Source organism: Salmo salar, chromosome ssa10 (genome assembly GCF_905237065.1).
Source record: "Salmo salar chromosome ssa10, Ssal_v3.1, whole genome shotgun sequence".
Lineage (NCBI taxonomy): Eukaryota > Metazoa > Chordata > Actinopteri > Salmoniformes > Salmonidae > Salmo > Salmo salar.
Genome location: NC_059451.1, coordinates 65,682,344 through 65,707,739, shown reverse-complemented (window position 1 = coordinate 65,707,739; position 25,396 = coordinate 65,682,344). Strand labels below are relative to the sequence as shown.

The 25,396-nt window shown below is 41.1% G+C and overlaps 1 protein-coding gene across 2 annotated transcripts in view; it reads right to left on the bottom strand.

Moving 5' to 3' along the window:
* Positions 1 to 10,411: 10,411 nt before the first annotated feature.
* tmem86a (transmembrane protein 86A) overlaps positions 10,412 to 25,396 on the bottom strand; it is a 62,403-nt gene continuing 47,418 nt past the window's right edge. For both annotated transcript variants that reach the window (XM_014123798.2, XM_014123799.2), the window contains one exon: positions 10,412 to 15,435. In XM_014123798.2, coding sequence (XP_013979273.1) covers positions 15,008 to 15,435 — 428 coding nt within the window. In that variant the 3' untranslated portion in view covers positions 10,412 to 15,007. The remainder of the gene's footprint in view (positions 15,436 to 25,396) is intronic.

Sequence of the window (25,396 nt, the reverse complement as noted above, 5' to 3'; positions counted from 1 at the left end):
TCCTATTGCTTCCACTAGATGTCACCAGCCTTTACAAAGTGTTTTGAGTCTTCTGGAGGGAGATCTGACCGAACAAGAGCCATGGAACGATGATGTCCCATTAGACACCTGGCGCGCGAGTTCATGTTGGGTACCCTCGTTCCAATACGTTATAAAAGAGTATGCATTCGTCCACCTTGAATATTATTCATGTTCTGGTTAAAAAAGGCCCTAATGATTTATGCTACACAACGTTTGACATGTTTGAACGAACGTAAATATATTTTTTCCCCTCGTTCATGACGAGAAGTCCGGCTGGCTTAGATCATGTGCTAACAAGACGGAGATTTTTGGACATAAATGATGAGCTTTTTTGAACAAAACTACATTCGTTATGGACCTGTGATACCTGGAAGTGACATCTGATGAAGAGAATCAAAGGTAATGGATTATTTACATAGTATTTTCGATTTTAGATCTCCCCAACATGACGTCTAGTCTGTATCGCAACGCCGTATTTTTCTGGGCGCAGTGCTCAGATTATTGCAAAGTGTGATTTCCCAGTAAGGTTATTTTTAAATCTGGCAAGTTGATTGCGTTCAAGAGATGTAAATCTATAATTCTTTAAATGACAATATAATATTTTACCAATGTTTTCTAATTTTAATTATTTAATTTGTGACGCTGACTTGACTGCCGGTTATTGGAGGGAAACGATTTCCTCAACATCAATGCCATAGTAAAACGCTGTTTTTGGATATAAATATGAACTTGATAGAACTAAAAATGCATGCATTGTCTAACATAATGTCCTAGGAGTGTCATCTGATGGAGATTGTAAAAGGTTAGTGCATCATTTTAGCTGGTTTTATGGTTTTGGTTACCCTGTCTTTGAATTGACAAAACATTACACACAACTCTTGTAAATGTACTGTCCTAACATACTCTAAATTTATGCTTTCGCCGTAAAACCTTTTTGAAATCGTAAAACGTGGTTAGATTAAGGAGATGTTTATCTTTCAAAGGGTGTAAAATAGTTGTATGTTTGAAAAATTTGAATTTTGACATTTATTTGGATTCAAATTTGCCGCTCTTGAAATGCACCTGCTGTTGATGGAGTGCACCACGGGTGGCACGCTAGCGTCCCACCTAGCCCATAGAGGTTAATAAACATATCACTGACCATTTCGAATCCCACCGTTCCTTCTCCGCTGTGCAATCCGGTTTCCGAGCTGGTCAAAGGTACACCTCAGCCATGCTCACTGTATTAAACTATATCATAACCGCCATCGATAAAAGACAGTACTGTGTAGCCATCTTCATCGATCTGGCCAAGGCTTTCGACTCTGTCAATCACCGTAATCTTATCGACAGACTCAACAGCCTTGGTTTCTCAAATGACTGCCTCGCCTGGTTCACCAACTACTTCTCTGACAGAGTTCAGTGTGTCAAATCGGAGGGCCTGTTGTCCGGACCTCTGGCAGTCTCTATGGGGGTACCACAGGGTTAAATTCTCGGGCCGACTCTTTTCTCTGTATATATCAACGATGTCGCTCTAGCTGTGGGTGATTCCCTGATCCACCTCTACGCAGACGACACCATTCTGTATAATTCTGGCCCTTCTTTGGACACTGTGTAAACAAACCTCCAAACGAGCTTCAATGCCATACAACACTCCTTCTGTGGCCTCCAACTGCTCTTAAATGCTAGTAAAACTAAATGCATGCTCTTCAACCGATCGCTTCCCACACCCACCTGCCCGACTAGCATCACTACTCTGGATGGTTCTGCCTTAGAATATGTGGACAACTACAAATACCTAGGTGTCTGGCTAGAATGTAAACTCTCCTTCCAGTCTCATATTTAGCATCTCCAATCCAAAATTAAATCTAGAATCGGCTTTCTATTTCGCAACAAAACCTCCTTCACTCACGGTACCAAACATACCATCGTAAAACTGACTATCGTACCTATCCTCGACTTCGGTGATGTCATTTACAAAATAGCCTCCAACACTCTACTCAGCAAACCAAAGCCACATACACCACCCACCACTGCGACCTGTATGCTCTCGTCGGCTGGCCCTCACTACATATTCGTCGCCAGACCCACTGGCTCCAGGTCATCTATTAGGTCTTTGCTAGGTAAAGCTCCGCCTTATCTCAGCTCACTGGTCACGATAACAACAGCCATCTGTAGCACGCGCTCCAGCAGGTATATCTCACTGGTCAACCCCCCCAAAGCCAGCACCTCCTTTGGACGCCTTTCCTTCCAGTTCTCTGCTGCCAATGACTTGAACGAATTGCAAAAATTACTGAAGTTGGAGACTTATATCTCCCTCACTAACTTTAAACATCAGCTATCTGAGAAGCTAACCGATCGCTGCAGCTGTACACAGCCCATCTGTAAATAGCCCATCCAATCTACCTACCTCATCCCCACATTGTTTTTATTTACTTTTTGCTCTTTTGCACACCAGTATTTCTACTTGCATATCATCATATGCACATCTATCACTCCAGTGTTCATTTGATAAATTGTAATTACTTTGCTATTATGGCCTATTTATTGCCTTACCTCCTCACGCCATTTGCACACACTGTATATCAACTTTTTATTATTGACAGTATGTTTGTTTATTCCATGTGTAACTCTGTGTTGTTGATTGTGTCGCACTGCTTTGCTTTATCTTGGCCAGGTCGCAATTGTAAATAAGAACTTGTTCTCAACTGGCCTACCTGGTTAAATAAAGGTGAAATAAAAAAAATGTAAAAATCTGATTCAAGCATCTGGGAAAAAACCGCATTGATCATGTAATGGACGAAGTTCTACGTATTCAAACTGTGTAACAACGAGAAAGTAAGAAGAAACAGGAATGTTATGAATCAGCTTATCGACACCACCTCATTTTTGGGCATGCAAGAATTGTCTTTTAGAGAACACGAAGAGAGGAAGTTCTGCTAATTGCATGTTAGGATGCTTTACTTGCTTAACATATGGAACTTCCGACTGTCTTTTCTGGCATGTCGAAATCAATTTAGAATGTTTTGATGGCTTCCATCAGATCATCCATTAAAAGTTAGATTTAAAGAGAGAGGTTGACGCAGAGTATTTTTTCGCACTCGCTGAAGTAGGCTTTCCACTTTCCTTCTGTATTTATTTAGCAAAGGTCATCAATAACACAATCACTCCGGACAGACACAAGCAAAAACTCATTACATAAATGTCATACCTTATAGGGTCCAGAGTTTCCCTGGTTAGGTTAACAGATAAGGAAAAACTCCAGGCCCCAGGGGGGTAAAAATTGCCCCACCGCTCTGGGACCTATGGTGGCACCAATCTGTTGCAGTTATCTTTAGGTATGTGGATGGTCAGGGCTTTATTCAGGAACGTTTCTTGGGCTACTTTGTGTCAAGTTGGCGAGATAAGCAGTCTGTTTGACTTTGTGAATTCTGAGATGTCTAAAATTAACTTCATGGAGAAAGTCGTTGCCCAAACCTACGATGGTGCAGCTGTAACGGAATGCATCTGCAATTGCAGGTAAGTCCCCTCCTGTTACCTGATTTAAGAAGTGATGACCACTCCACTACCATTGTCAACTCTCTCCTTACATAAACTGAAGCCACGTCTCATGTGCACGCTCATCCACTGGTACATAGAATGTTTCCTCTCCAATCACTGTGAGTACCCCTACCAATTTTCTCTCATTACTGTATGTAGAGTCAATCACACACACAAACACAATCACATTATTACACATCAATGTTACTCCTTGCTTGGACTAACTCATTCTTAGCTATTTTGTTTAACCTCTATGGGCTAGGTGGGACGCTAGCGTGCCACCCGTGGTGCACTCCATCAACAGCAGGTGCATTTCAAGAGCGGCAAATTTGAATCCAAATAAATGTCAAAATTCAAATTTTTCAAACATACAACTATTTTACACCCTTTGAAAGATAAACATCTCCTTAATCTAACCACGTTTTACGATTTCAAAAAGGTTTTACGGCGAAAGCATAAATTTAGAGTATGTTAGGACAGTACATTTACAAGAGTTGTGTGTAATGTTTTGTCAAGTCAAAGACAGGGTCACCAAAACCATAAAACCAGCTAAAATGATGCACTAACCTTTTACAATCTCCATCAGATGACACTCCTAGGACATTATGTTAGACAATGCATGCATTTTTAGTTCTATCAAGTTCATATTTATATCCAAAAACAGCGTTTTACTATGGCATTGATGTTGAGGAAATCGTTTCCCTCCAATAACCGGCAGTCAAGTCAGCGTCACAAATTAAATAATTAAAATTAGAAAACATTGGTAAAATATTATATTGTCATTTAAAGAATTATAGATTTACATCTCTTGAACGCAATCAACTTGCCAGATTTAAAAATAACCTTACTGGGAAATCACACTTTGCAATAATCTGAGCACTGCGCCCAGAAAAATACGCGTTGCGATACAGACTAGACGTCATGTTGGGGAGATCTAAAATCGAAAATACTATGTAAATAATCCATTACCTTTGATTCTCTTCATCAGATGTCACTTCCAGGTATCACAGGTCCATAACGAATGTAGTTTTGTTCAAAAAAGCTCATCATTTATGTCCAAAAATCTCCGTCTTGTTAGCACATGATCTAAGCCAGCCGGACTTCTCGTCATGAACGAGGGGAAAAAATATATTTACGTTCGTTCAAACATGTCAAACGTTGTATAGCATAAATCATTAGGGCCTTTTTTAACCAGAACATGAATAATATTCAAGGTGGACGAATGCATACTCTTTTATAACGTATTGGAACGAGGGTACCCAACATGAACTCGCGCGCCAGGTGTCTAATGGGACATCATCGTTCCATGGCTCTTGTTCGGTCAGATCTCCCTCCAGAAGACTCAAAACACTTTGTAAAGGCTGGTGACATCTAGTGGAAGCAATAGGAAGTGCCAAAATATTCCTCAGCCCCTGTGTTTTTCAATGGGATAGGTTTAAAGGTAATACAACACATCAGGTATCCACTTCCTGTCAGAAAATGTCTCAGGGTTTTGCCTGCCAAATGAGTTCTGTTATACTCACAGACACCATTCAAACAGTTTTAGAAAATTTAGGGTGTTTTCTATCCATATGTAATAAGTATATGCATATTCTAGTTACTGGGTAGGAGTGGTAACCAGATTAAATCGGGTATGTTTTTTTATCCAGCCGTGTCAATACTGCCCCCTAGCCCTAACAGGTTAACTGTGTAGTGTATTGTGTTATTGTTTTTTGTCTTCCCTGTCAAATCCTGCCCTGCCCTCAGTGGAAGATTTGAGCTATTTTCCAATACCATCCATCCATGAGGAACCTGTCTTGTATTGAAGCCTATGAACACCTCAACCCCTGTCCTGCACTGAAGTCAAGCCTCTGAACCCCTCGTACACTCAATCACTGATGTGATCCCTTAAAAAAATAAATCAAAATAATTTTTTGGGCAGAAAGGCCTTCTGGAACATGTGAACTTTCATATGCCTTCCCGCTAGCTGAGATAATGAGTGGGCTGGACATGCTGAGAGATGAGTTTGGATTGGTCTGCCATGTAGCGCACTTCTGTCTATAACATGAGCTGGTCAGTATCTGTAGGTAATCCTTTCTAACGCTGCTTTTTTGAAAAATATCACATAATAGAACTGCAAAAGTGTTTCTCTCCACTTTCTGGAGGACCGAGTTTTGAAATCAGTGGAATGCCCGGTGGAATTAGAGTAGGATAGCTAAAGAGATTGAGAAAATACTGGCGTTTGATTCCAAATATGTAGAGGCAGTCGAAAAAAGAACACACAGAAGGCTGACAGATGGAGTAGCGTCCATCCATGTATACAGGTAGGATAGTCTAGCTAGCTACATTTTCAGATATTATACGTTTCAAGTAGTAGGAAAGTCATTTTCATTTCAAGTTAAAGCGTGCTAGTTAACGTTACATGTATGATCTGTGTAGTAATATTATTCGTATCTCAGAGCCATTTGCATTGCTAGTTATAGTCTAATGTTAGCTAGCTAGCTAACATTGAACCTGGTTGGTTATCTACCTGCAGATTCATGCAGGGTAGTGACGTTATGAGTTGGGATTATGGTTCATTGTTTAGCTAGCTAGCTACACGTCTAAACAAAAGACTCCACTATGCAAGTAACCATTTCACTACACCTTCTGTATCCTGTGCATGTGACAAATACACTTTTATTTGATATAGTATGCGTTTACTAGAGAAGGTAATGTGAAGAACATGACCTGCACCGAAATCAAATTAGGATAGAACGTTAGGCCAACGAGACAGTGTCCAAGTTTAAAAATTATCCGGTAGAATGCCCTGCTTTTATTTCATCACACTCACAACCGTAACCTGTTTTCTGTTATTGGCTCTAGTTTTTGTGTTTATACTATTTCATAACGACAACGACAAGTATGATGTCACTGCGAGAACTGTCAATAGACGTAGTATAAACCAGCCTTTAGTCTTGAAATCTTTGGTTGTTTAGTTCATGGCCTCATGTGAATCCTTAACCTGTCAAGGTATAGGGGGCTGTATTTTCGATTTCGGATGAAAAGCATGCCCAGAGTAAACGGCCTAATACTCGGGCCCAGAGTCAAATATTTGCATATTATTAGTAGATTTGGATAGAAAACACTCTGAAGTTTCTAAAACTGTTTGAATGGTGTCTGTGAGTATAACAGAACTCATATGGCAGGCAAAAACCTGAGACAATTCTAAGCAGGAAGTGGCCTGTCTGCGAATTTGTAGTTCTTCTTTTGGTTCTCTATCGAAACTACAGTATCCGTGGGGTTACGTTGCACTTTCTAAGGCTTCCATTGGCTCTCTAAAGCATTCAGAAAGCGGATTGAGGCGTCTCCTGTCTCTGGGCAGAGTATGGTAGCTTAGTTTGTCAATAGTCTGCCTGGTGACTAAGAGATTGGAGATGCGCGTTCACGAGACCATGCTGTTTTTCTTTTCGTCTTTGAATGAATACACTATGGATTATTTGGAACAAAAACAACATTTCTTGTGGAAGTAGCAGTCCTGGGAGTGCATTCTGACGAAGATCAGCAAAGGTAATACTATTTTTCTAATAGTAATTCTGAGTTTAGTGAGCTCCGAACTTGGCGGGTGTCAAAATAGCTAGCCTTGATGGCTGAGCTATGTACTCAGAATATTGCTAAATGTGCTTTCGCCGAAAAGCTATTTTAAAATCTGACATAGCGATTGCATAAAGGAGTTCTGTATCTATAATTCTTAAAATAATTTATGTATTTTGTCAACGTTTATGATGAGTAATTTAGTAAATTCACCGGAAGTTTTCGGTGGGGATACATTTTCTGAACATCACATGCCAATGTAAAAAGCTGTTTTTTGATAAAAATATGAACTTGATTGAACAAAACATGCATGTATTGTATAACATAATGTCCTAGGAGTCTCATCTGATGAAGATCATCAAAGGTTAGTGCTTCATTTAGCTGTGTTTTGGGTTTCTGTGACATATATGCTTGCTTGGAAAATGGCTGTGTGATTATTTGTGGCTATGTACTCTCCTAACATAATCTAATGTTTTGCTTTCGCTGTAAAGCCTTTTTGAAATCGGACAATGTGGTTAGATTAACAAGAGTCTTAACTTTCAAATGTGTAAAATAGTCATATGTTTGAAAAATTGAAATTATTGCATTTTTGAGGTTTTGTATTTCGCGCCACGCGGTTCCACTGGCTGTTGAATAGAGTGGGACGGTGACGTCTCACTAGCCCAGAGAGGTTAAAGAGATGGGTGAGGCTAAGGCTTAAGCGGATGTGAACGATGCTGAATGGGGTAGACGAAGAAGAGCTCTCCAGTAGGTTTACCAAAACATTCAAGGGCCATTTACTCAAAAGTGAGGTTATAAGTTTATCAACTTTCAAAGAAGAATTACTTTCCAATTGTTCCTCAACTGTAGTGTATGATATACCATTTTCTAGCTCCGAGTCTGTACTTTTATCCAATGTAAAAAACACAAGTCAAATTTTGCTACATAAGACCGAATTCGAGCCGGTCGGCCACATATTTGCTGCTACTTCACTCAATCCTGTTTTGCATTCCCTGAGACCAACCAGATATGTCCTTGGCCAAATATTCACAGATTTTCATAAAACAGCCACACATGTTGTCTCTCGTTTCTGCATCACTAAATTTAGCATGAGGCAACAGAGCAGGATAGGTGCGCTTTAATTGCTCATTCGGTGCAGCGGACTGCAGGGATGGAGTGCTGCGGAGCATCTCTCCTCCACTTCTCACAATGGTGCTCAATTAGTAAAGTTAGATTAAGGCTGAATCAATGTCTTGGAAGATCACATAATGATTAATAGGTATTCTACATAAGATTACCAAATTATAGCATAGTATTACGTTACTGTTACATAAAAAAACACCACCTCATTTCTTATTTTAGGATGGTTAGCTGAAGTCAAAAACGCAACAGCACGCCACTAGGCAGAATGTGCATTGATTGAAACAATACAGGCAGGAAGGTTCTATAGTTTGTTAACATAATCTGCTCTAATTTGCTCATGAATGATTGAGATCAAATGATTGGTATGCAGACGCATTTGGGACATTTCACTGGTAAAACGTTAAGAATCATTGTTCATGATTGACAGTGATGATGCCATGGCCTATTGTGAAATTAGGTATGCCTTACTTGGTGTTTTGAGGGTATTAAAAATATAAAATGTTCTTGAGATAATGTGTGGGCTTAGGCAGTCGTTGCAATTGGAGGATACATTTCATGCATATTCTCGAATGATATTCAATAGGCTACATCTATCGGTACAAACTTTGAGAAATGATGGTGTCATTTACATTGTGTGGCTGCCAAATGTTTTTATTCATGTAGGCTACTGTCCCAAGAATGTCCTGCAAAATCATCTCGTTGTCCCTCATCTCATGATTGTTTAAAAGTGGAAATCCCATGGAATACTTATTGTGTGTGGCCACCATGGCCGCATCTGAAATGGCACCCTATTCCCTATATGGTGCAATAAAATTCCAGACGCATCCTGTGTAGTGCACTACAACAAAGGGCTGATTGGTCAAAGAGGTTTTCCAGATGTCTAGAACTCTAGACAAGTTTCTATACATAGACTTACTCCAATTATGTGGTTCCACAGCTCTTTGGTTACTAGTGCATAAAAGAGATCCAAGGAGATACATACGGATTATTCTTTTAGATACCTACCAACCCAAACTTCGAAATCTTCTTAATTGGCATCAATACCCATGATTCGTTGACCCAGGTTGTGTCCCAAATGGCAAATGGTACCCTATCCCCTATATAGTGCACTATTTTTACCAGAATCCAATGGGCAAAAGTAGTGCACTAAATATGGAACAGGGTGCCATTTAGGATGCAGTACTAATCTAGGATTTAGGTTTGTTTATAGTTTGCCTTGCTGCTATCATACATTTGCCACTCAAATAAATCCAACTTCAAAAATACTCCCAAAATCCAAAGAGTTACATCGTCCGACTTGGGTCCTGATCAGAGTGCGAATTATAACACGACATTTTGGGTTCTCAGTTTTTTTCACGGGACCTCCTATTTAAAAAAATATATAAAAATAAACTAATATGGGCCTAATAGTAAAAATATGTATGCCTATTTTAACAGGAAACATGTACTGCCTTTTAATGTGGCATGAACACAACCAGTCATGATGTTGTCATTAGGCCTACACTCTTATAGCCTGAATTAATTGATACATCTTGCTGGCAAATGGAACTTTTGGAACAAAAGTGGCTGAAATAAGGGGCGTGAAAACCAACAAGCTAACACAGTGACACGTCAGAGTTAGACGTTCATCCATGTTTCTCAAACTTCAAATTTCGAAGTTGTTCCAAGTGTCAAATTTCTAAATGTTTGGTTACTTATCTTTATCATGCCAAGGTTAAGTTTAGGCATTAACTCCAAAGGGTTAAGGTTTGGGATAGGCTTAAAACAAAAATATCAAAAACAACTTTATATCACTGGATTTGAACATGAAACCATTGGAACCAGAGGCAGATGCTTGTGCCCATTCACCATCCCTGTCCACAACACCTACTTGAAGGTGACAGCACTCACTGTTGTCCCTAGTGGCCAGTTTTTATGTCATCTACCAACGTCCTCAGACATGGATGGACATCGAATACTGACTTGTAACATGGGTGACCTGACTGTCATTGGCATGGGAAACTGGGGGCTCAGTTGAAACAATGTTGCAAGTTCAATAGCTGGCTGGACCCAGTCGATACAATGTTGCAAGATTGCTAGCGAAAGCTCAAGACAGACAGAGAGAGCGGCAGACAGGCGGAGTAGTATGAATGCGGTTGAAAGAACTTGAAGTAATTGTCACTGGTTTAAACAATGACAGAGATGAGGGGGGTGTTTGTTAAATTTGGAATAAGCTTTTATTTAAAAATGTACAACTGTAACAGTACAAAATTGCATTTTAAACAAATAGGAGAAGGGTTTAATTAAAGTTTCACTTTTGTTGCAATAAGGGGAACTCATGCCTCCCCTCATTTAGAATCTTGATCTCTCAGTAATCACTTCTGCAGCTTAGACTGTTATTTTATTTAGGTTAAAAGTTGGTTGACCAAAAAAATCCAAAATTCCTGTACGTTGTTGAGTTTTTGCAAATCCAATTAATCTTCTACATTGATTCAACATCATCAAAAGGAAAAACATTGCATTTATTTGTGGAACTGTTGTGGAAACAACGTTGATTCAACCAGTTGGTTCCCAGTGGGACAGAACAGTATGATATATTTGGATACTCTATCTGTGTATCAACAAGTATTCAAATACTCCCTATACACATCACAATTAAAACTATTAAAGGTCAAATAAATATATGTTACAATATACTGTTTGTATGCATCTTTAAGTAGTTCCTCTACTTATTCCAGTAAACTGTCTGTTAATTTCATATACTGTAGCTGAATAGATATCAATAAACAACAATAGCCAATAGATAGATGTCTTCAGTACCAATAGAACACATCAATTTTTAGCATCCTTCATGCTACATTAGACTATGGGCGCTATACAACAACCACTCTCTATAGAAAAGTGTAATCAAACGCATGTCCTTTAGCGGGATGCAGGGCTGAAAAAAGTTGGTATAAAAGAAATAGAGCCTACACACTCATAAGCTATACCACGTGCCTTTATTAATAAACACACAAGGTTTCTGTTTGAGCAGAGACCCCAGCTAGCACATTTGGTTCCTTGGAAGTTGTGGTAAAGTATGTTTTTGGTTTCACATTGGTTGTGGGAATTAAGTCCATACGTTTCCTGACCGGTAAACGTTACGAGAACAGAAGTGAACCTGTTCTGGGAAGGTTTATTTTTAGGTTTCAGGAGGTTCTGAGAATGTTTTACTCTGGTTCCTTGAAAGTATTCCTGGGAGGTTTCTTTAACGCTCTGAGAATGGAAATTATAGGTTATTTCAAGGTTTTTTAATAACTTCCTTAAAACATTCACTGAATGTGACTTTTCCTACTGCGCAGAAACTTGTTGAATCAATGATGTTTCCAAGTCATTTAAAAACATTTTCTATGTGATGATGTTCAATCAACATGGGAAACCAAATGGATTTGCAAAAAGTCAACAGAAGGGAGTTTCTTTTTTTTTTCACCAAACTTTTAACCTAAATCCAATGACATTGTGAATTGTTTTGTTGATTTTGCGTTAGTTGTCAAGTGGGTTACTTGCACAGATAGGACACATGGAAATACATTTCCTTATGCATTAATCATGCAAACACATTTATTTTTCATTGTGACACAGCATCAGTGAGAATCGAACCTATAATCTATCCATGGAATTAGTCCACCACACCACCAGGATGGAGCTAGCATGCCATATTTTTTTATGCTTACAAATCTGTTCATTTTAGTTTATTCAAACAGACCCCATTTCAATGGAAACAAACGCTCATTAAGACCAGGTGTGGCCAATTAGTGGGCGCAGGCAACGCACCTGAACACACTTAAGATTGAGGACAGAGAGAATTTTGGTGATGCTGAGAATGGAATGTATGTTATTAAATAACATTCCTAGAACGTTCTCTGAACATTACAAAAGTTTTGTGGTTTCTATTAAAAGTTTTTTTTAACGTTCTCGGAACAATTTGAGAACATGACTTTAAATGGAACCAGGAGGAAACCTGTAGTAAAATGTTATGCCTAAAGTACTGAAATTCCCACTGAAGAATGTTATTTCTTAACGAAGTTGAACAATTTTGAACATTCCCAATGTCAAACCAGTTGGAGAACATTCCTAGAACATTACCAAAATTGAAATTAAATGTAACCATGTTTGAAATTTTAGGAAACATTCTGTTAAAGTAATGAAATACCAAGAAAATATAATTTTTTTGTCAAGTTCCTTAAAAGTGCTGAGAATGTTCCAAAGCCAAGAAATTATCTTGCAAGTTGTATGCAAAATAAACATAGGACAATCACTCTCTCACAAAGCACTAAGAAACATATGGTTCTCAGAACGTTATGTGCTAGTTGGGAAAACGTTACATACATAAAAATGGCCTGGCATTAATCAGTCATCCCTGATTATGGGGTCATAGAAAGGAAAGAGACAGCAAGGGAAAAGGTAATAGCAGGTGAAAATACTATAGACAATATCCATTAATAGGAAGATGGGGGACTGAAGAGAAGAAGAGAAAATGCCAAAGGATTTTGAGAAAATATCACAAAATAGGAATATGCCGGTATGATGTACATTTAGCCAATGTTCAAGCAAAATGATAGTTCACAGCAATTCTGCCACGGCCCTAAAGGGAGCTCAACACACACCTGCACGCACACACATATTGTACGCACGCACACACTAAAATAACATGCAACAAGTATAACAATGTCTCTGTTTTCTAAAATTTCTTAAATACACACTGAAATCTTTTCAGTCAATATGCTTGAAACAGACAGCACAATAACTCAGCAAAGATGGCCCTATAGCTGGTGCAACAGAGAAAAATACTATGACAGATAAGTGTCATAGCTGCATATCTATCTAGGGGGGTATAACCAATCAGGATTGAGTGGTATAATTGTTCCCTTGTGCTAATGAAACCATTGGCCAGTCTTCTCTCTCTTTTTTGGCTGTGTTTGGACCCTAAGGGACCAGGGTGTCCTAGGACAGTGTTCTTCTCTGAAGGCCCAAGCACTGCAGACCAAACAAGGACTGGCTTCAGCCAACACTTTATATGGCCAAAGGCACACAGTTGGTAGATGAAAATGTTCCAGCAATAAGGGCACCAAAAGCTTCTTCTAATAACCAATCCAGCAGGAGCTGGGGGTATGAAGTGTGACCTGAAGGAAGCGTGTATATGTAGTGTGTGTTTGTGCGTGTTCAGGGTAACAAACAGTGAAGGAGGAATACTGTGAGATGCCTCAGGTACAGAGGGTACACACACATACACACACACAGATCTAAGAAAAATTTTCCCCTTAGACCGCAGTGAAGGGACCCGCCTTTTGAGTGATCAGTATGATTGTGGTAAAATACTAGAGCAGGCGCTCTCAAATGATCTCTCTCACATGCTGACCAAACCGGCCACGTTGTGTGTGCGACTGTTGCAAAATAAATGTACACCTACATGTTATTCAATCATTTCATCGAAACTGCTCACGCACTTCATCTGCATAGCCAGGCACTAAAATAGAACTTGGTTCTATTTGGCGCGGCAAGTCATGCCTATCCCATCTACTCTTTGGTTTTTAGGAGCATACAAACCCACGTGAGTGATTGAAAGATGAACCAGTTCCACACTCCAGCCTAGTTGATGGAGGTCATGCACCTTAATGCCGGTTGCCAACAGTCATATAAAATCCGAAGAAGAATGAATGAGGAGAGATTAATCAAAGAAAACATACTAGGTTTTCCCTTTTACCGTTAGATTAATTGTCGGCGTAGAGAACACACGATTTTGTGGGACTCAAAATGGGTCAAAATTCTACAAAGATCCAGCAGATAGAAGGACCATATGGATTTCAGTTAAAATAGCAACCCAATGTTCATATCCCAGGACAAATGAGTTAGCAACAGCTAGCTAGGTAAAAGTCCACGAATTCTCTCTCTCTCTGTGTGTGCGTAGACATTCACAGCAATTTTCATAGGCTCATAGACACAGGAGAGAGGATGTATTCTAATAGGAGTGTGGTGAGCAGAAGTACAAAAGGCAGTTTGGCTGTCTTAATAAGTGAAAGTGAAGAGACTAAAATCAGTAAAAAGGAGGGTGGATGTGCTCCAGACTTTGAGAACAGCACCTAAATACATGAGAACAGACAGCAGTTATGGGGCACTACCTCCCCCATAACAAGTCGAGATGTGCAAACTTATTCACTAAAACAACTCCCTTTTCAGAGATAAATTAAATAATGGTGATAAAATAGTTGCAAAGACAATATGCCATTTGAATTTGCAATATTGGACCACATTAGACTGTAAATGGGGTGGAGAGGGCAGCCAATGACTGGGGGGCAGAAGGAAGAAGTGCTATTATTGTAGCAGGCCATGAGAATTCACACTCATCTGTAGGTTATATAATATGAATCCTCTACCCTAATACGCACGCACACGCACCCACACACAAACCTTGACATGGTGATCTGTATGGTCATCTGTACCAAAATCCTAGGCAGTGAGGTGGGGGAGTTGTAGTGCACTACTCTCTAGTAACTACGACGTATCTACGAGAATCGTAGGGCAGTAGTTGAGGGTTAAAAGTAGTGCACTTGTCTCCATGGTAACTAGGGTCTTTGACTGTCCCACTAGCCATGGGGCAGGCTGGTGGTAGTACACTAGTTTCCATGGTAACACGGGTGTGCAAATGCCACGCTACAACCAAAGCAGGGGGTTTGGGGGTAACTGTCTCTGGAATATGTCCATGACAAAAACAAGGGGGATTGGCTGCCCCGTTCACATCTTCTTGATCACGTGACGCGACCTCGCTCTCTCCTCTTCATGCCATCTTCCTTGCCGTCTCCACATCCTGGCACTCGACGGCAGAGAGCGCGATCAGCATCTGCGCGGCGTAGTAGGTGGCCATGATAATGGCGCGTGAGTGCGGCACAGGGAAGCAGAACTTGTTAACGGCAATAGTGAGGTCGGAGACCATGAAGAGTACAGCGCCCAGGCATGCCGACATCTTGGTCCAGGTCCACAGGTCATTGGCCAACTGGAGGCCGGCCACGGCCCGCCAGCCCATGAAGCCGATCAGGGCGATATAGACCCCCACTAGGTAGGTGAAGGGGCCTGAGAGGTAGGGGTATAGCAGGGCGTAGCTCACAGACGAAATGGCGCCGATCACCAGGCCGGCAAGCGGGTTCAGGGGCTTCATACCGAAGGCCGAGGAGTAGAGGATGTGGGAGATGGCAAACATCAGCAAACCTGTGGGATACAGAAAATAGTATATATAACTTACTGTTATATTGCCTTTTTTGTTATAAAATCTGAGCTTGGAGCTCCAGAGTACTGATGGTTTTCTGTTATACCTGACAATTAATTGCAGCCACCTGGTGTCAAGGTATAAATCAGTCCTTGATTAGAGGGAAATAATGTAGATCAAGCTTCGACGCCCAGATTAGAATTTGCCTGATATACTATATACACATATTCAGGTACACACCGGAGGGAGGGAAATCACAAATAGGGAAGACATTAAGCATGGGGCATGCCTAAATTGTCTAAAGTACCTTCCTCTCCTCCATCTTCGCTGATCTAAACAAACTGGATAGCTGAGAGTAGCATGAGGGAAAGGAGACCCTATATCTGCTTCTGAAATGGCACCCTTTTCTCTGTATAATATACTATTACAAGAGAATAGGGTGCCATTTTTTATGCAACCCAGTAGAGCAAGCCACCTTCAACTGCCGAAAAGGACCGTAGGCATCAGTGGTCGAGTTCCTGCCCGACTACATTGCAGGCAGGGACGGCTCTAGAATTTCGGGAGCCCTAAGCGTGATTTGATTGGAGGGCGCCCCCCCCTTACGGCAAAACATTTTATTGACCCCCCTCTTTGCAGTATACAGAAAATTAGAAGATTTAAAGTTAATTTCCTGTAATCCTACCAGGGTTTAGGCTCAATTCAGAATTTAATTGAGAATGCCTCATCAATTCTAATTAAATTCTTGAATTGAAATTGAAGTAGTAACATTGCAAAAATCTGAAACATTTTATCCAAATTTTAATGCAGAAAAGCTAATCCATGCTTTTGTCACTTCTAGATTAGACTGCACTCACTCTACTATGCCGTTCGGCCATCGCTCATCCATATATTTATATGTACATATTCTTATTCATTCCTTTACACTTGTGTGTATAAGGTAGTTGTTGTGAAATTGTTATATTACTTGTTAGATATTACTGCACGGTCGGAACTAGAAGCACAAGCATTTCGTTACACTCGCATTAACATCTGCTAACCATGTGTATGTGACCATTAACACTTGATTTGATACTATAATCTCCGGCTACCCTATAAGGCACTAAATAAACTTAAGCTAGTGCTAAATACGGCTGCTAGAATCTAGACTAGAACCAAAAAATATTTATTTACCCCAGTGCTAGCCTCTTAAGGCTAGGACTGATTTCAAAGTTTTACTGCTAACGCACAGTACAAGGCATTACATGGACTTGCTCCTTACCTATCTTTCCAAGTTGGTCCTGCCATACATCCCTACACGTATGCTACTGTCACAAGACACAGGCCTACTTATTGTTCCTAGAATTTCTAAGCAAACAGTTGGAGGCAGGGCCTTCGCCTATAGAGCTAAATTTTTATGGAACGGTTTGCTGATCCATGTGAGAGACGCAGACTTGGTCTCGACCTTTAAGTCTTTACTGAAGACTCATCTCTTCAGTATGTCCTATGCTTGAGTGTAGTCTGGCCCAGGGGTGTGAAGGAGAACAGCAAGGCACTGGAGTGACAAACCACCCTTGCTGCCTCTGCCTGGCCGGCTCCCCTATCTCTACTGGGATTCTATGCCTCTGAATCTATTACGGGGGCTGAGTCACTGGCTTGCTCACGCTCTTCCTTCCTTCCTGTCCTCAGGCTAATGTGGTGGGGAGATCTTCGTAGGCTATACACAGCCTTGTCACAGGGTAACATGGTATTGGCCTGTTGATATCCCTTTAGTGGTGTGGGGGCTGTGCTTTGCCAAAGTGGCAAAATCAAATAGCTAAGTGATCCATGGTACGACCATCTTAAAACAATTCCATATATTAGCTTAGTAGAACCCCCCCAAGGCTTAGACTTTTAGAGGTTAAACAAACAAGGCACATTTAGGTTACCCTGATCACAGTCAAGACACATAGATTTTATAGTAGGCTAAGAATAAACATAAATATAATAAAATCCAAATAATATTTTTGCCACAAAACTTGCGTCACCTCAGCGTGGGGAACCGCTGTCATATAAAAAAGTTTTATTTTGAAATGGAGCCCAAGGCAAGCCCATGCTTTTAACCCCCGTTTCATCTCTTTCCTACCCTCACTCCGCTTTGTTAGAGAGCAGGGGCAGGGTCTTACATTGAGAGTATCTTCTTGCTGATACCGATTGTGTCACGTCATGACCAGTAGAGGGAGTATTTGTTATTGTAGTTTGGTCAGGACGTGGCAGAGGGTATTTGTTTTATGTGGTCCGGGGGTTATGTGTAGTGTAGAGGGGTGTTATATTTATGTGTTCCGGGGTTTGGGTGTATGTTCTGGTTTTTGGTTGTCTAGGGGTTTTCTGGTTTGTGTATTTCTTTGTTGTCTGTGTGGCTCTCAATCAGGAACAGCTGTACTTCATTGTTCCTGATTGAGAGTCATATATTAGGAGCTTGTTTTCACCTGGGGTTTTGTGGATAGTTGATTTTGCACTGCTTATTGTTACCCTGCGAAACTGTCGGTCTGTCGTTCTTTGTTTTCTTGTTTTTTCCGTGTTCACTTTATTTAAATAAAATATAAAGATGAGCATTCATATTCCCGCTGCGCCTTGGTCATCTCTACATTACGACAGCCGTTACAGATAGAAAATAATAGTCATCTATATCATCTCGTGTTTATATTTCACAAACCGCAGGCATTTTGAAGTTGCCTTTATGTGATCGAGCAAAATAATAGGCCTACATGAGCTATACCATCTCCACTTAGGCTGTTTGCCCAGCCATAGAATTAACCAAATAGATGGAGATTCAGTGAAACAAAATCACATTATTGGTTAAGTTAAGTCGCAGCCTTTTGGTCAGGAGTAGGAAAAGGCTACTAATTGACTACGACTGAAGAGCAAAAATAATTCACTTGTTAAGCTACAGTGACTTCAGAAAGTATTCACACCCCTGACTTTTTCCACATTTTGTTGCGTCACAGCCTGAATTTAAAATGTATTAAATTGAGTTTTTGTGTCACTGGCCTACACACACACACACACACACACACACACACACACACACACAATACCCCATAATGTAAAAGTGGAATTGTTTTAGAAATTTGTATAAATTAATAAAAAATGAAAAGCTGAAATGTCATTAGTCAATAAGTATTCCACCCCATTGTTATGGCAAGCCTAAATAAGTTCAGGAGTAAAAATTAGCTTAACAAGTCACATAAGTTGCATGGACTTTAACATGTGTTTAACATTATTTTTGAATGACTACCTTATCCATGTACTCCACACATACAATTATCTGTAAGGTCCCTCAGTCGAGCAGTGAATTTCAAACAATGATTCAACCACAAAGACCAGACAGGTTTTCCAATGCCTCAATTATATATGCCAAGGCACCTATTGGCAGATAGATCTTTTTTTGAATTCTTTTGAGACTGATTAAGTTATTAATAAACCATTGGATGGTGTACCAAAACACTCAGTCACTACAAATATACTGGCGTCCTTACTAACCCAGCTTCCAGAGAGGAAGAAAACCGCTCAGGGATTTCACCATGAGGCCAATGGTGACTTTAAAACATTTGCAGAGTTTAACGGCTGTGATAGGAGAACTGAAGATGAATCAACATTGTAGTTACTCCACAATACTAACCTAAATGACACGGTGAAAAGAAGGAAGCCTGTACAGAATAAAAATATTCCACAACATGCATCCTGTTTGCAATAAAGGACCGCATTATCTACCAAGAGAATTCTCTTAGATTATAATCACAGTCATGTATATCCCCCCCAAGTAGACACCTCGACGGCCCTGAAAGAACTTCATTGGACTCTATGTAAACTGGAAACCACATAGGCTGCATTTATTGTAGCTGGGGATTTTAACAAGGCTAATCTGAAAACAAGGCTCCATAACTTTTATCAGCATATCGAATGCGCGACCCGCCTTGCAAAATCCTGGATCATTGTTACTCTAACTTCCGCGACGCATACAAAGCCCTCCCTCGCCCTCCTTTCGGCAAATCTGACCACGACTCCATTTTGTTGCTCCCTGCCTATAGACAGAAACTAAAACAGGAAACGCACGTGCTCAGGTCTGTTCAACGCTGATCCGACAAATCTGATTCCGCGCTTCAAGATTGCTTCGATCACGTGGACTGGGATATGTTCCGGATAGCGTCGAACAACAACGTTGATGTATACGCTGATTCGGTGAGTGAGTTTATTGGCAAGTGCATCGGTGGTGATGTACCCACGGCGACTATTAAAACATTCCCCAACCAGGAACCGTGGATTGATGGCAGCATTCGCGCAAAACTGAAAGCGCAAACCACTGCTTTTAAATCAGGGCATGGCGACTGGAAACATGACCGAATACAAACAGTGTAGGTTATTCCCTCCGCAAGGAAATCAAACAAGCTAAGCGTCAGTATAGAGACAAAGTAGAGTCGCAATTCAACGGCTCAGACACGAGAGGTATGTGGCAGGGTCTACAGTCAATCACGAACTACAAAAAGAAAACCAGCCCCCTCACGGACCCCGATGTCTTGCTCCCAGACAAACTAAACAGCTTCTTTGCTCGCTTTGAGGCCAATACAGTGCCACCGACACGGCCCTCTACCAAAACCTGCAGGCTCTCCTTCACCACAGCCAATGTGAGTAAAACATTTAAACATGTTAACCCTCGCAAGGCTGCCAGCCCAGACAGCATCCCTAGCCGCATCCTCAGAGCATGTGAAGACCAGCTGGCTTGTGTGTTTACGGACATATTCAATCAATCCCTATCCCAGTCTGCTGTTCCCACATGCTTCAAGAGGGCTAAGGTAACTGAGCTAAATGACTATCGCCCCGTAGCACTCACTTCCGTCATCATGAAGTTCTTTGAGAGACTAGTGAAGGATCATATCACCTCCACCCTACCTGACACCCTAGACCCACTCCAATTTGCTTACCGCCCCAATAGGTCCACAGACGACGCAATCACACTGCACACTGCCCTAACCCATCTGGACAAGAGGAATACCTATGTAAGAATGCTGTTCAGCTCAGCATTTAACACCATAGTACCCTCCAAACTCGTCATTAAGCTTGAGACCCTGGGTCTCGACCCTGCCCTGTGCAACTGGGTCCTGGACTTTCTGACAGGACGCCCCCAGGTGGTGAGGGTAGGAAACAACATCTCCACCCCGCTGATCCTCAACACTGGGGCCCCACAAGGGTGCGATCTCAGCCCTCTCCTGTACTCCCTGTTCACCCATGACTGCGTGGCCATGCACGCCTCCAACTCACATCATCAAGTTTGCAGACGACACTACAGTGGTAGACTTGATTACCAATAATGATGAGACGGCCTACAGGGAGGAGGTGAGGGCCCTCAGAGTGTGGTGTCAGGAAAACAACCTCACAACAAAACAAAGGAGATGATCGTGGACTTCAGGAAACAGCAGAGGGAGCACCCCGCTATCGACAGGGACAGTAGTGGAGAAGGTGGAACGTTTTAAGTTCCTCGGCATACACATCACGGACAAACTGAAATGGTCCTCCCACACAGACAGCGTGGTGAAGAAGGTGCAACAGTGCCTCATCAACCTCAGGAGGCTGAAGAAATTTGGCTTGTCACCAAAAACACTCAAACTTTTACAGATGCACAATCGAGAGCATCCTGTCGGGCTCTATCACTGCCTGGTACGGCAACTGCTCTCCCCACAACCGTAAGGCTCTCCAGAGGGTAGTGAAATCTGCACAACGCATCGGGGGGGCAAACTACCTGCCCTCCAGGACACCTACACCACCCGATATCACAGGAAGGCCAAAAAAATCATCAAGGACAACAACCACCCGAGCCACTGCCTGTTCACCCCGCTATCATCCAGAAGGCGAGGTCAGTACAGGTGCATCAAAGCTAGGACCGAGAGACTGGAAAAACAGCTTCTATCTCAAGGCCATCAGACTGTTAAACAGCCATCACTAACATTGAGCGGCTGCTGCCAACACACTGACTTAAATCTCTAGCCACCTTAATAATAAAAAATTGGATGTAATAAATGTATCACTAGTCACTTTAAACAATGCCACTTTATATAATGTTTACATATACCCTACATTACTCATCTCATATGTATATACTGTACTCTATACCATCTACTGCATCTTGCCTATGCCGTTCGGCCATCGCTCATCCATATATTTATATGTACATATTCTTATTCATTCCTTTACACTTGTGTGTATAAGGTAGTTGTTGTGAAATTGTTAGATTACTTGTTAGATATTACTGCATGGTCAGAACTAGAAGCACAAGTATTTCGCTACACTCGCATTAACATCTGCATGTGATCAATAACATTTGATTTGAAATTAAAACTGCAAAAAATGTGAAAGAAATTACATTTATGTCCTGAATACAAAGCGTTATGTTTGGGGTAAATCCAATACAACACATCAATCATGATAGTGGCTGTATTATGTTATGGGTATGCTTGTCATTGGCAAGGACGAAAAAGAATAGAGATAAACACATCAGAATCCTAGAGGAAAACTTTCCAACAGACACTGGGAGACAAATTCAACTTTCTGCATGACAATAACCTGAAACACAAGGCAGAATATACACTGGAGTTGCTTACAAAGACAACATGGAATGTTCCTGTTACAGTTTTGACTTAAATCAGCTTGAAAATCTATGGCAAGACTTGAAAATAGCAATCTAGCGATGATCAAAAACCAACCTGTCAGAGCTTGAAGAATTAAAAAAATATTAATGGGCAAATGTAGCACAATCTAGGTGTGCTAAGTTCTTAGCAACTTAACCAGAAAGACTCGTAGCTGTAATCGCTGCCAAAGGTGATTCTAACATACATTGACTCAGGGGTGTGAATACTTATGTACATTAGATATTTCTGTATTTAATTTCCAATATATTTGCAAAAATGTCAACAACAACAACGAAAAATTACTTTGTCATCATGGGGTATTGTGTTTAGATGGGTGAGAAAAGGTATACATTTAATCCATTTTGAATTCAGGCTATAACACAAAAAAATGTGGAATAAGGGGTATGAAAACTTTCTGAAGGCACTGAACATGCTTGCAAAAGGTTCTGATCAGTGCTAATAAATTAGACACTTGACAAGATGATCATGAGCAGCACTCACCTCAACTTAGCTAACATTTCCACAGCCTAATTGTAGCCTAACCAATATCCAAATGGAGATTCAGTGAAAATAAAGTTGGACATTGATTGAGTCCCCATGCTTGTCTCAAGGCAGTGCTGAAATGGTTGAGCACACATGGGTAGGCTATTACTTTTTTATATATATTTTATTTTACTAGGCAAGTCAGTTAAGAACACATTCTTATTTTCAATGACAGCCTAGGAACAGTGGGTTAACTGCCTTGTTGAGGGGCAGAACAACAGATTTGTACCTTGTCAGCTCGGGGATTTGATCTTGCAACCTTTCGGTTACTAGTCCAACACTCGAACCACTAGGCTACGCTGCCGCCCCAGCTATGCTGCCTAGTTTATTCCAATATTTTCATCATTCATTCAGTGATATTTATTCCCACAGTAATTCTTTATGGATCCATCCAGTTGTGTTTAAGAAAACAGTGCATGTGGTGGGATATGTGAAGATATGGGTGAAGTGACATGCCTCGCAAAGTTTAGAACTGTCAGGAGGATAGTATTAATGGGCGCTGCCTAGCAACCCATCAAGAGCTTAAGCGTAGTGCGTGCCAATGCCGCCTCAGCATTATGGCTACATTTCATACTAAGCCGTAGGCAGAACTTTACCACAATCATGACTAGGTCGGTTGGCGGAAATGTAGAGGCTTTGTCACCGGCAATACCTTTCATAAAAGATAAGCCTGCAAAAGGTTGGTGGAATGCTAAAGTTGGGGGAAAAACATATTGGTTTGAAAGGTGTAGATGGAAGGGCAAAAATTCCTCCCACCAAAACAGGCAGTCTTTTCAAACAACTGTTACAATAAAAGGGCATTATCATAATTTTCACAATTTCACAGTATTATTACAAACTCATAGTGTGGAAATATATATAAAACACAGGAAAAATCACATTTGACTGTACTGGGCCTTTAAATAAGTGCATGGGACATAAGAAAATTTCACATGCCCCCAAATATTCAAATGAGCCTCTGCCTCTAGCTGGGCTTGGTCTGGGCTAGCCTGTGTTGGGCTGGTGTGGGCTTAGTGTGGGCTAGCCTGTGCCCACCTTGCCCACTGAATACCTACATGGGGCCAATTGGGGTCCTGTTTGCTGGGTCTTTAACCTATTTCTTAAATTTGTACCTTTGAAACAATGTCAGATCTTCAACGTTATATCCACCATCAGAAAAGACAATAGGCTGGCAGGCACCTCCCACTGGAAAGTACACTGAACAAAATTATAAACGCAACATGCAACAATTTCAAAGATGTTCCTGAGTTACAGTTCATATAAAGAAATCAGTCAATTTAAATACATTCATTAGGCCCTAAACTATGGATTTCACATGACTGGGAATACCTTAATTTTTTAAAGGTGAGGGCATGGATCAGAAAACCAGTCAGTATCTGGTGTGACCACCATTTGCCTCATGCTGTGCGACACATCTCCTTCACATAGAGTTGATCAGGCTGTTGATTGTCGCCTGTGGAATGTTGTCCCACTCCTCTTCAATATCGGTCTTCGCAGCTGACATATGGAACTGTTTTAAAATGGTCATACCATGGATCATTTAGCTATTTGTTTTTTTTAATTTTAGGGCCCCTTCATGTGTCCCAAACTTGTTTTATAAATTGTATTTGACAAAATATTGAATTTGGCCTTTACTACTATAGCCCATAGAAACGCATTGAATAACACATTCATAAAATGCCAAAAAAGAGAATTAAAAACCCCATAAGGAATAAGGTTTTGAAGTGTCTGTCCTATATCTAGAAGATACAGTGCATTTGGAAAGTATTCAGACCCCTTTACTATTTCCACATTTTGTTGTTACAGCCTTACTCTAAAATTGATTAACTAAAACATTCCTCATCAATATCCCAAAATGACAATGAAAACATTTTTGTTGATTTCTTAATTAAAAATGTAAAAAATAAATATCTTATTTAAGTATTCAGACCCTTTGCTATGAGAGTCGAAATGTAGCTCAGGTGCATCCTGTTTCCATTGATCAATTGATTGGACATGATTTGGAAAGGCACACACCTGTCTATATAAAAGTCTCACAGATGATAGTGCATGTCAGAGCAAAAACCAAGCCATGAGGTCGAAGGAATTGTCCGTAGAGCTCCGAGACAGGATTGTGTCGAGGCACAGATCTGGGGAAGGGAACAAAAACATTTCTGCAGCATTGAAGGTCCACAAGAACACAGTGGCCTACATCATTCTTAAATGGAAGAAGTTTGGAACCACCAAGACTCTTCCTAGTGCTGGCAGCCCGGCCAAACTGAGCAATTGGGGGAGAAGGGCTTTGGTCAGGGAGGTGACCAAGAACCTAATGGTCACTCTGACAGAGCTCCAGAGTTTCTCTGTGGAGATGGGAGAACCTTCCAGAAGGACAACCATCTCTGCAGCACTCCACCTGTAACGGCTGTCTTCGTCGTCAGACGAAACAGAGAAGTCATCGTCTGAGAAAGTGGACCAATACGCAGCGGAGTTAGTGTTCATCATTGAAGTTTAATTTACTAAAGAACACAAAACAAAACAAGAAAACTGACAGCCAAACAGTACTGTCAGGTGCAAGACACTAAACAGAAACAATTACCCACAAAACCCCAACGGAAAAACAGGCAATTATGTGTGACTCCCAATCACGGGCGATTCTGGTTGCGCCCGTCTGGCGGGCGACCCTGACTGCGCCCGGCTGGCGGGCGTCTCTGGCTGCGCCTGGCTGGCGGGCGGCTCCGGACAGGCGGGAGGCTCTGACGGCTCCGGACAGGCGGGCGGCTCCGGACTGGCGGGCGGCTCTGAC